General features: G+C 39.6%; 1 protein-coding gene across 17 annotated transcripts in view; it reads right to left on the bottom strand.

Moving 5' to 3' along the window:
- Positions 1-12,654, bottom strand: part of SYNE1 (spectrin repeat containing nuclear envelope protein 1) — a 474,716-nt gene that overhangs the window by 77,580 nt on the left and 384,482 nt on the right. For all 17 annotated transcript variants that reach the window (XM_053222078.1, XM_053222079.1, XM_027056615.2 and 14 more), the window contains 5 exons: positions 12,337-12,484; positions 9,838-9,932; positions 6,657-6,891; positions 4,522-4,716; positions 819-944 (listed from right to left, as the gene is read on the bottom strand). In XM_053222078.1, coding sequence (XP_053078053.1) covers positions 819-944; positions 4,522-4,716; positions 6,657-6,891; positions 9,838-9,932; positions 12,337-12,484 — 799 coding nt within the window. The remainder of the gene's footprint in view (positions 1-818; positions 945-4,521; positions 4,717-6,656; positions 6,892-9,837; positions 9,933-12,336; positions 12,485-12,654) is intronic.

Raw genomic sequence — 12,654 nt, 5'->3', positions numbered from 1 at the left:
TTAAGTACGTGTGAAGTTTTAAACAGCATTACTCTAGAGCAGTAATTTGCAAATGACCGGGGAATGCAAAGACATGCATTATTCGGGGGAGAAAAAGCATTTGCAAAGACAGTTTTTACTAGATCTGCACATCGTTCAGCAGAGAACTGCCATCCAAAGACTTCAGTTGATGTCTGATGGGCATGGACAGAACAAATCCTACAGCCACTAGGTCATTTTGGTCTCCATGAGCTCATGATGCAGGGAGGGGTCTGTATCAGCTCCTGATTTGTTTCCAACTGTGACTTGATAGGTTGACCTTGCTCTTTAGGTAGTCAGGGCCCTGAGAGTAACTGAATGACTGTGTCTCTCCATGCTCTGACTGAAATCAGCTACTTACAGATCCCATTTTCCTTATGGAAGAGTCTGGAGGGCAGGGTGTTCCTCCAACAGCCACTGTCTGCAGAATTTCCAGGCTGCCAAGCCTCGCTCTTCTTTCCGTAAACTAGACTATTCTGCTGCAACAACTCCCCAGTGTAGATGCTTTAAAAAGACTGTGTTTATTGCCCTTGATCCAGCTTTTAAATATCTTTTAATGCTGTGTTTTCCATTGTCATTTGCTTTCTCAAGATAATCCACGAACTAGCCTATAATTTCATCAGCTGCAATAAATCAACAACCGAGTTTCACCAGAGTTGCCTGCCCTAACGCAATATCCTAGGAACGTGCATCTACATGTAGACAGCTACCGCAGTTTGACAGAATTAGGCTTTCAGAGGCAACATTACAGCAGAAGCACACAGGTAAGTGATGGCTAAAACGTCAGTCCAGTAATTCACCTTGCAACGCATTTGCTCTGCATGGAGCTCTTCGTGGTGATCTGGCAGGGGTGGAGACAGCTTCTTTTTGAAAGTTCGTAGCTTCTCCAGAGAATCAGCTATACCATTCTCACATTTTTCCCAGTCCTAGAATGGGAGGAGAAAGAAAGTTCATGGTATTTTTTCTTTGTAGGAAACTGGAATGAAAGCTAAACACTCTCCTGAATCCCACAGAAACAATACAGATACCCTGGTGAAAAACGCGAAGGGGAGTCCACATCCATTTTCATGTAGGCAGCATCAGAACAGCAGGAGTTCTACATTTATGCTATGCCTCAGTTTTCCCTATGAAAATGGGCATACAGACTCGATGATTGTTGGAGGGTTGGAGGAAGCAATGGGTGTGAATGCACCAAATACAATGCCCAGAATATTACGGGGACTCAAAAATGTTATCTGGATCTGAATCAATCCACAGAGGTTAAGAGTATAATTGTACTATTTTGCCCCTTTCCTAGCCCCATCTATGATGTGTCTACACTACCTCAAATGCTCTATAAGAGATAAAAAAAGAGAATATGGAATCTCTTTCAGGATGAAATGTGTTTGAATAAGAAAAGTGAGATGAAATGTAAAAATAATATAACCTTGACTCCGATTCAATTCATTATATGACTAGTATGAGGCACATAAATTTGAATTGTTACAGAAGTAGAAATACACAACTACAAAAGGCTGGCACTTGGTGGGCTCTATCTTGATCCTGCTGAAACATGTCACAAAGGGTTGAGTATATAACACATAAAATGGGAAACAATCAGCAAATGGAAGAAGAGAGATAAGGCAAAATGTTAAAAATCTACATCTAGTATGCCAAACACTAATGAGTGCTCCGAAGAAGAATATCGCAAGGTGAGCGGTAGATAGAGGCTGGTGGTATACAGAGGGGTAGATCGGTAGATCTCTACAGAGTGACAAAGAATATACATTATGTGGTTATATTTCAGATGGTTACACACCAAACTGGTAACAGTGGATACCTCTGGTGGCAGTAGAGAGGAAATTTCATTTTTCACTCTACATACTTCAATTATTACCTGCATTTTTTTCTGACACATGTATTTCTTTCTTTATTAAAAAAAAGTAAAAGAAAAAAATTATTAAAGGAACCATAATGGACCACATCTACAAATTAAGTCCTATCTGGTGTCTCAGAGACAGTTCAAATTAAGTTTATCTAAATAGATCTCCTTAATTTTGCCTACTACCTCCCATTCCTGTCTCCCCCCCACCCCTTTCTGGTACCCCACCCCCACCCCCACGTCCAGTGGCCACTCCCCACAACTTAAATTACTGAACTCCACAGAAAGACAACTAGAAATGCTTTCGGTAGTGAGCATGGTACCTTTTCCCTCACATTATCTCTTCCTTTGTCACCAGTCTTTTCTCATCTGGGCTCTTTCTATCTCCTCTCCTGACACTTTATTTTTAGTGCAGCAGCCCATAGGTGCTATGAGCGCACCTGTCTTCTGTAAGAAGTGCTGACTAAAGCACCTCCCTACCCAAAAGGTCTTTTGGTTTCTAACCAGACTGAGCATTTGGCCCAAGATTCTCACTGCACTTTTAAATTCCTACAGGGAACTTCCTAGAGTGCATAACCACATTCTCTCTTTCCATTTACCAGAAAAAAAACAAACAAAAACAAACAAAAAACCCACAAACTGTCTTGGACAGATCTGTTCCAATTCCCCCCTGTTGAAGTATCTCAGTGTTCCCAGGCTACAATGAGTTCATTAATGCTCAGCATAGTGAGATCTTCTTACTAAATTCAGCAGCATTCTCCATGAACTCTTCACAGTCTGAAACCTATCCACATGCCATCGATAAATGTTCATTGATCTAAACGAGAAAAGGCCAGTTTCCTATTTTCCATAATAAAACTAAGAGGCAACAGGAAAGCATGTGAACATATAGGCCATAGAATTATATAATCACTGTATTCCTGGCATATTTACTCAGAGCATTAAATCAAGAGCTAAACACAGGTAAGCACCATAGCTGTGGTATGAAGATACACTAAAATAAAGAAAATGACATTAACATTAGAATTTAGCTGCATAAATTTCTTCTTAGGCAATTAGGTCCTCATGTCTGATTTAAAATAAAATCAACTTAACAAAATAAACTAAAAAATAAAATAAAATCAACTTTAACAAGAATAAGGATTCCCCTTTCCAAGGATGGCTTGGATTCTGAAGCTATAACCCAGTCTTTTTGCTACATGAATTACAAGGGAATAGCAAGATGGCATGGTCTGTGATCATCTATCAAAGCGGACGGACATCTTACACGCCAACAGACAGACTGGCGAGAAAAGTAAATGCAGTGACTCAGCCATTGCGCCTTATTAAATTCTCGGGGGTGCGTCCAAAAATCACATTGCAAATAAAGAAAAATATAGGATTAACATGATCTCTACAGAATGAGTTACAATGTTTTTAATCCTTTCCTGAAAGCAAAAAAGAAGAAAAAAGAATCAGGCGTATTGTATTACTGATGAATTGCGCTGTGCGCAAATAAAAGTTCTTTATCAAACGTTCAGTGGTATTTTTGATGGAGTGTTTCCTACACAGAAGGTAATATATTATTAAATAAAATCCAACAGAATAAACCCAATGGGTGTGCATACTTTAAGTATTATAAAAGCAAAACGTGTTCCATTCCCTTTGGTTATTACCTGTGATCCAAAAAAGTGGCAGGCCAAACCCAATAGATAATTTTGTTAAGGTGCTGGTGATTATCAACATATACAAACCTTTACTCCTTAGCTCTGTTCACTTTTTGATATGATAATAATACCAACAATGACAATTACCATCATTTATTGAATGCCCAAATGTGCAGGTAACGTGCCGCCTGTTTTTACCTTCACTATATCATTAAATCCTCACAATGCCATGTGCAGGAAGGGTTATCATACCCACACTATAGAGGAGGAAACTGAGGCTTAGACAGGTTGAGTTAACCAGGTTACTTGGTTTATTATGCTTTTAACTTGGATTTATCTGAGTAGAGACCATGCTCTTTTTCCAATGCATGTATCATCATGTTTTATATATAGTATTGTCAAGTGAGGGGGGAGAAAACTGGATTGTGGGGGATCTGGATAAATCTACATCTCCCTGAACTTGCAGTGTGATCAGTATGCTCTCTGTATCCAACGAAAGGCTTAATATACCTCCCGAATTTTATCTCATAGCAACGTGCTTGGATAAGTGAAAATGAAATCAAGAGTATCTTCTTGGATAGGTTTTTCTTGCTATAAAATAAGAGATATCAATCTTAAAAACCACTTTAGAGTCTCAGATCAGGGAGTGGAATCTACTCCTTGCATTCCTGTTTGGATTTATAAAGTCATCACACGGTTCTTGGCTTAGCACGGACCATTAATCAGAATTCATCACTTGGACAGTCTTATTAGACTTAAAACTACTTAGTGGGGGGATTTTTCTGCAAGACACATTGCTGAAAACTAGGAAACTTCTCCAGCTCGTGCAAGACAGGACAAAGTCTTAAATAAGACAGAGGGTATCAAAAACCTGCAGGGTGTGAGTTAATCTTCGCATCATCCGATTCGAAAGCTAACAACAGGAGGAAGCAGTGCAACTACCTGTGTGGCTCCTTAAACTGCATCAGGTCTCTAGGAGGAAGGAGATGAACTTACTTTCAGCAAGAAGGCCAGCTTTTTCTTCTGTTCCTCCAGACGCACACTGGCCGATCTCCATTTCTCTTGGATTTCAGCGAGTTCCGCCTGCAAGGCGGCCTCAGCTCCACTGTCGGCCGAGAGCAGAAGCTGCTTGCCAGCCTCCACTGTTAGGATGTAGCTGCCTTGTTGTCGCAGGAACACTTTTTCTTTGAACTGAAAGGAACCATTGCTTTTTACTTTCTCATTCTTTTCTTCACCATATCCCTATTCCAAGGATTTTTAAACGACCCTACGGGTTTTGATACATAGCACGCCCCCTCGATACAACAAACATTACTGAGCGCGTACTCTGGGCATGAATGAAGCAATGTATACACATGAGTGAGGATTCGACAGGGGGAGGCTTAGTTTCTGTTCCCAAATTAAATGCAGTCACAATACAATATGAAAACTGCCCCATGAGACTGATGCGTAGGGAACCCACTCCTACTTATTTTAAGTTTTATTATGGTCTTTTTATTTCTTCTGCCGAAAACATTTAGGACACTTGTTTGATACAAACAACCGATTCCAAGAAAGACCAGTGCTCAAATATCTAACCCATGTGGATGCAAGACAGGCTTCCTCGAAGGGAAAAGGCTTCATGAGTCTTAGAGACATAGGAACACGACTAGATTAAGAAGGACCTGGTGTGAGGAGGGCCAGGAGTCAGTCAGGGGAATCCTTCCACACAGAGAAGTGAAGATGGGAAAATTTGCCATTGAGATAAAGATGATGAATTCAGGATCCTGGATGCAGTTTTCAGGGGGAATGCAGTATGCGTGTGATAGAGCGGCAGAAGAGGACACAAGACCACGCTTGCAAAGGCATTTTTTTTTTAAATAGTGAAAGTGACCGAGATTCACAGGGGAATATTAAGCAAGGAAGTGATGTGTTTGGATTACAACACTTTGCAGGAGGGTAGAAGACGGAATGGCAGGTGGGCATATATTGGATATACTAACAGGTTAGAAAGCTGCCGTCTACGGGGCGCCTGGGTGGCTCAGTCAGTTAAGCGTCCAACTTCGGCCTAGGTAATGATCTTGTGAGTTCAAGCACCGCATCCGGCTCTGTGCTGACAGCTCAGAGCGTGGAGCCTCCTTCAGATTCTGTATCTCGCTCTCGCTCTCTGCCTCTCCCCCATTCACGCTCTGTCTGTCTTTCTCTCAAAAATAAATAAACATTAAAAAAAGAAGAAGAAGAAAGCTATCATCCATCATGAGCACCGCTAAGGCAGTGGCAGTGGGAATATATTAGATATGGGAAGGGAGAGGCAAAGAATATAGCTCTAGAGCCCCGCCCAGGGTCCAAGCGATAGAAGCGTTAGCCGCCGCCAGACATTTCCTTGAGCTGGGGATGTGGGAAATGGACTGCTGGAGAATGGCTGGTCCTGAGATCACAGGCCCTGCTGGAAGCTGGAACCCATGGTGCACACTAGGTCTGCATGCACACATATATAATCTGAATATATAAGTTGAAAGCTCAGGAGGTAGATCGGACTGGAAGATACCACGCTGGCCCTTCTCTGCTGGTAGCAGGCAGACACATGCGTGGATGAGGTCTCCCAGAGAAGCGAGGAGAAAGAAAGCAGAGAGCAGTGACCGCCAAAGCAAAAGGAGACCATAAAACATACTGGGAAGCACTGATAAGAGCACTAGGACGTATCTGTCTAAGGGGCTGGAGTCCCCAGTTCCCAGATAGATGGAAGTACGGAGCCAAGCCAGGAATGGACAAAAAGCTCAGACAGGACCTAGACTTTTATCTTTTCCGGAACGCTTAAGTTACACATTTACGTTGCTCGTGAGTATAATCAATGCGGTGTTCCTTTCCCGGCCATTGCCTTTGCCTCCATGCTGGGGATTAGTGAGCTGCTGGGAGGCACTGGTGTGGAAAGTGGAGAGGGTCTGTAAGCAGCTGGGCCTGACCAGACAGAGTGTTGCCACTATACACGGGCTTTGTAATGCAATCGTATTGTGTGTTACTGTTGACACTCGGGAACAATGATTGTCCTCATTCCAGTGTCACTCCAGAATCCTTGCGAAGAACTGAGGCGAGGGTAAAGCGTGCAGTGGAAACACAGAAGAGGTTTAAAGACCATGTGTTTTGCACCTTACCTGCACTTCATCAAAGAGGGTCCTTGCCTGCTGCAGTGGTATTGGGACACTTCCGAGAGCACTCACGGGAAGATAGGACACTTCAACCAACCATTTACGAAGCTTTTCTGCCATCTCCCTGTACCGCCTCCACTGGCGAATTTGGCTGTCGATGATGCCCCTCCTTTGCTGGGCCCTGCGAATCACTCCCTGCCACTGATTGCTGAGAAGGGTCAGTTTCAGGTTGAATTCATCCCTGGTGCAGAAATAATTACATAGGGAGGAAACTTTGTTACCCTGGGTACATTTTCATAATCAGACATATCTACACACAATGTGCATATGCTTGGTGACCCTAAGCCCTGAGAAGTGAGTTAGGGCAGAGGTTTTCAAATATCATTCCAGGATCTGTTACTGGGTCTATTTCAAGCCATTTTTAAAATTTATAGCAGTCAAACTATTGGTTTTGGCAAACAGTGAGTATTTTCATGTCTCAGCACAGGTTAAAGGCATATCTGTAAAGTCACTGTCATCTATTCTCTCCCTGAGTACACAAGAGGTGGGGAGCATTGGGTAGTGACACCACGGGAATGTGCCCAAACCCTAAGAAGTGTATGCAGCAGGAGGCGACATCTTGTTTGTGCTACAGCAGGAGAAAATGAGGACCAAAACTTATTTATGCACTTCAGTTTTCAGCCAGAATTATAAGCCACTTTGGATGAACAACGCGGGGTTATTTCAGCCAGAATCATAAGCCACTTAAATAAAACCATGTTATTTAAAAATGTTTCTTTAAAACTGTCCTTGGAAACTCTCTGTATTCTCTTACAGTAAACAGCCCTAATCTTTAGCAAATTATTCTACATATGAATCTAGATCGTCCCCTCTATATGTTAAGCCTACTTCATTTTGTTCTTAGAAAAATGCAAACTATCTAGTTATCATTGGCTGTATGAAGGTTGTCCATATACTTAAAAAGAGTAAGTTTTATGTAAGTGTTCTTAACTTCAGGCTAAATAATCTCAGATCTTTTAGTTTGTCCTTCCTACATCTGTGTTTTCAACCTTAAAAAGGGGGTTGGTAGTTCTCTATGAAGTTTTAATTTGTGGTTCTACAATTCGTTTGTCCTATATCAAATAGAATGAATTTCTCGGTAGATTAGAGCATTATTCACCTTTGAATACTAAAGTGTAACATCACTTGTTTTTTCTCTATCACGTAAGTTTTGCTTTTCTTCCCTTCCATATACTATTTTCTCCTCTTGAGGGTGGCTTCCAATCTGAGCTTGACTGACTGTTCTGGACCCCTACATTCTTGACACCTCTCATTATCTAGGCCCACTATACACCTTGGTTTTGTAAACCGAATGTATTATTGGTGCTTCTTGCTTCTGAAAGGAAATTCTGATATTAATAATCTAATTGCAGTAGAATCAAATGTGATGAATTAGGTTCATGAAACTCCCCCAGAAGTTACAAGCATCCATCATCTCCGAAAACATTTAACTGGAGGACTTGAGAACGTCCTGCAACAGGAAAAGTACCCTCCCACAGTACTTTCCCCCTCAGGCCACCATCCACCATGTCTTTGGAGCCCTTGTCCTCAACAGTCCTGAGCTTCCTGCTAGTGTGAGGAAATACTTAACACATGACACTGTTCCTGTGGCTGAACGTGAACTCTCAACACGAAATTTAGAAATGAACTTTTAAAACACAATACATTCCTAATCTGGTGCTTTCGTGCTCTAATCCAAATTTTTTTTTTTTTCCTTTCAACTTTGAGAATTATCCTTGGTTCAAACCTCCCATTTTCTTCTTTTTGGTGTTTCTCCTTAACTGTTAACATTTACAATTGAATAGATGTTGGCTTGTACATGATTTTTAAATTTTGTTTTACTTCCTCACTTAAACTTTTATAATACTGTTATAGAGTTGATCAAGGGAGGCTAAAGCAAGAATAAGCTAATTGAATTTGAATTTGTTTTATTTTGAAGGCCTTAAATTCTCAGTAAAGCCCATGTTTAAGTCTGGCTCATTTTGAATAGAATAAATATAGATTCAGCATTTTTGTATCCTTTGGATAAATACCTAGTAGTTTTCAATTGCTGGGTTGTGATGAGTCACTGGGTTGTCCCCCTGAATCTAATACTACACTGTATGTTAACTAACTTGAATTTAAATACATAATTTTTTAGAAAAGAATAAATACGGTATCATGTTTTGTTGTTCCATAGCATGACCATGAAAATGTTCCATGTTACCTCCAAAGAAATATCCACTCAAAACTGAAATTGCTTCCAAAACATTAAAAAAAAAACCCTTTTAATAAAAACAATGATTTATATTCTGTTTTGTTTGTTTGTTTTTTGTTTTTTCATTTTTGAAAAAAACACTACGTTAATTCTAATCACGGTTACTGGGCCTTAATATGGGAGAGATGTTTTTATGTAATAAATGCAGTTATACTCCAATATCACCACATAAAGTAGATGCAATAGACTAGCTATTGTTCCCAGGAAATGTAAACACAGTATGAAATGGTCAATTCACACACCAGAAGTCGAAAGATGAGCTAGCTTTTGCCTCTTCATTTTTAATAAAGAGGCAATCTGCTAAGTAAATGAAGAGGAAGCAGGATTTCAGTTTGTGTGTCTGCTGCCTTAAGGCAGCAAACCATTTTCAAACCTGGAATTACCATGCTATGGGAAAGCTGTCTGGTCCTGACTAAAAACCAGCTACTTAGCTGAGTGACCTTGGTCACATCAGTTCACATTTCTGGACCGCAAGTTTTCATCTATAAGTAAGAGAGATGATCTAGTGATCTCTATGCTCCCTTGAGGATACAATTTCTGTAGCTGTATGAGAATATTAGAAGCATCTGTTTATAAACCATTGATACATCATCGATACAATTTGTTCTGCTCTATTCATTAATTCCAGTCTCCTGCAGAGGTCTGGAGAAGGTTGGCTAGGTGATTTCCAATTACTCTATGTCCTTTATATAATATAACAGCAGTTCTTAAAGAAGACTCAATACTCACTCATTTCCGAGATTCAGACAAGCCTCTCCTTCAATTACTGAGGCTCCATTGCAGCACAATTGCCTTAGGAAGATTAGATACATGCCCTCTAATCTGCTCATTAAAAAGAAAATAACTAATTCACTGGAAACTTTCTTCATAATAATATATCAAGGATCCTACCTGTCATCAACTTGACCTTGTTCTAGAAGACGCTGCCCATCAATAATGATCGAGTGCAAAATCTGCTGACGACTGAACATCTCTGCTTGAAACAACTATTATTTGAAAAATAGAAAAACATACTTTAGAGTTCCCAATTTCAGTGACCAGTTTTCTGGTAACTTTCCAAAAATTCTGGTTTTAGCAAAGCTTTGAAAAATGTTTCCAGTTGAATCAGGATATGTGTAAAATCCTGCAGTATAGAAATAATGCATTAAAAAATGTTTTTAGTGTTTATTTATTTTTGAGAGAGAAACAGAGTGCAAGTGGGGTACAGGCAAAGAGAGAGAGGGAGACACAGAATCTGAAGCAGGCTCCAGGCTCTGGGCTGTCAGCACAGAGCCTGACGCGGGGCTTGAACTCACAAGCCACGAGATCGTGACCTGAGCCCAAGTTGGACACTCAACCGACTGAGCCACCCAGGCACCCCGAAATAATATATTTTTAAACAACCAATTAAGATATATTTAAAGTTTCATTTTTGTTTAGTAAAACTAAGTGACTAAAGGTAGAATTATGTTTCACTTCTTTCAAAATCACCTAATAACATTAAGTGTCAACACATAATTAGTATTCTGTTTTTTTTTTCAGATAGGGAATAGCTTAAGATCTTTTAGAAAGTTGAAAAGATTTTAAAACCTCCCATTTTTTAAGTCACTGTTTTTTAACTTAATTTGGTTAATAAAATTTTTTCACTAAAAAAATTCAACAGAAAGTTTTTCAAATTATTTCCACAGTTTTTAAAACAAATTTATTGAGACAATAATTCACATGCCTTAACAATTCACCTACTTAGAGTCTATAATTTCAGGACTTTAATGATGTTCCCAGAGTTGGGCACACACCACAACAATCAATTTTAGACTATTTTCTTTAGACCATTACCCTGAAAAGAACTCCACACTCAGCAATCACTCTCCATTTCTTCCCAGTCCATGAGCACTAGGTAATCACTAACATTTTCTGTGTCTATGCATTTGCCTACTCTGGATATTTCATGTAAATAGCATCCTGCCTGTCTTTTGTGACTGGCTTCTTTCCACTTAGCATAATGTTTTCAATGTTGACCATGTGAAGTATGTATCATCACCACATTCCTTTTGATTGCTGAATAGTATTCCATACATTTTATTTATTCATTCATCAGCTGATGGATATTTAAGTTGTTCCCACTTGTGGGTTACTATAAATAACACTGATATGGATGATATTCTTGCACAAGTTTTTCTGGACACATATTTTCATTTCTCTTGGGTATAAAGTTAAGAGTAGAATTATTGGGTCATATGGTAACTCTGTTTAATATTTTCAGGAACTGTCCAACTGTTTTCCAAAGCAGCTTCACCATTTTACATCCCCACCAGTAGCATGAGGATTCAATTTCTATATACCCTCATCAACACATGCTGTCTTTGTCATCATAGTCATCGTAGTGGATATAAAGTGATAGCTGACTTTAGTTTTGATTCATTGTCTTTTATTCCATTCTAAGTCACCTTGATAAAAATGGACTTAAAAATACCTTCTACATTTTTAAATTCTCTATTTTTAAAATTTAAGGAAAATGCTTTAAAATTAGTTTTATTCTTTTTTGTGTGTGTGTGAGAGAGAGAGAGAGCAAGAGCACACAAACTGGGGAGACAGGCAGAGGGACAGAGTGAGAGTGAGAGAGAGAGAGAGAGAGAGAGAGAGAGAGCGGGAGAGAGAATCTTAAGCAGGTTCCACACTGAATGTGGAGCTCAATGCAGGGCTTGATCTCACAATTGTGAGATCATGACCTGAGGTGAAATCAAGAGTCCAGTGCTCAACTGACTGAGCCACCCAGATGCCCCTAGTTTCATTCTCTTTCAAGCTCTGCATTAAGCTTTTCTCTGCTTTTAGGTAAATCCTATCTCTCTCTCCATTTGCGTATATTTCATAAATACATGGGACAATTTAGTTACACCAGGAAACCGAGATTAATAGCAAATTAATTATTTTGCTTTTCGCACACAGTTCTCTCTTCAGTGTTTCTTAAGAAATAATTATAATGAGTCTTGACCAAGAGGTACACTTGGAGATATCTGGTACAGAAATGCTTTTTACAGAACACACAATTTTCATTTATCAAAGACTTGTGATCAAGGCATAATTTCTTAATCAACTAGCCTTGGCAATATTAATGTAGTATGTAACTCAATTCAAAAATTGTCTTTCTGCATTCCTTCCACACACACCCCTGATCCCTCTCCCCACCCCTTACCCCCCATAAGGAGACTTTTACCACAATTCCGGCAGTATACATCACAGGATATTGACGCCTGACACATTTTTAAAGCCAACTATGGAAGCAAAGAACTGGACCACACTTTTGTAATTAAGATGGGAAAACTCCAAGCTTAAGAGCTATCAACACAAGACAGTGTTTGAACTCCTCCACATGGTATTGTTATTACCCGAAAACCCACTGGCATAACCTACCTCATGTGCTCTCTGCTGCTCCAAAAGATGCTGATAATTGCCAGAAATCTCTACTGCTAACTTTTGTTCCGTTTGAACCAGGAATTCCATCCATGTTTCACATTTTTCCAAGAAAGTCTGATGTTGTAGCAAAAATGACTGCAACTTACTGACAGACCAAAGGAAAGAGAATATGATTATGTTTTTGTTCTTATATTGTTAGTATATAAAACTAGATTAAATGAATATCCTCTGCCTCTACTTCTAAATTGACCACCACAAAGTTTTCACCTCAGGTAGTAAAATTAAAAAAAAAAAAAGAATAAAAGTTTAAAGTGG

The sequence above is a fragment of the Acinonyx jubatus genome, chromosome B2 (assembly GCF_027475565.1).
Source record: "Acinonyx jubatus isolate Ajub_Pintada_27869175 chromosome B2, VMU_Ajub_asm_v1.0, whole genome shotgun sequence".
Lineage (NCBI taxonomy): Eukaryota > Metazoa > Chordata > Mammalia > Carnivora > Felidae > Acinonyx > Acinonyx jubatus.
This window is presented reverse-complemented; position numbering and strand designations above follow the sequence as displayed.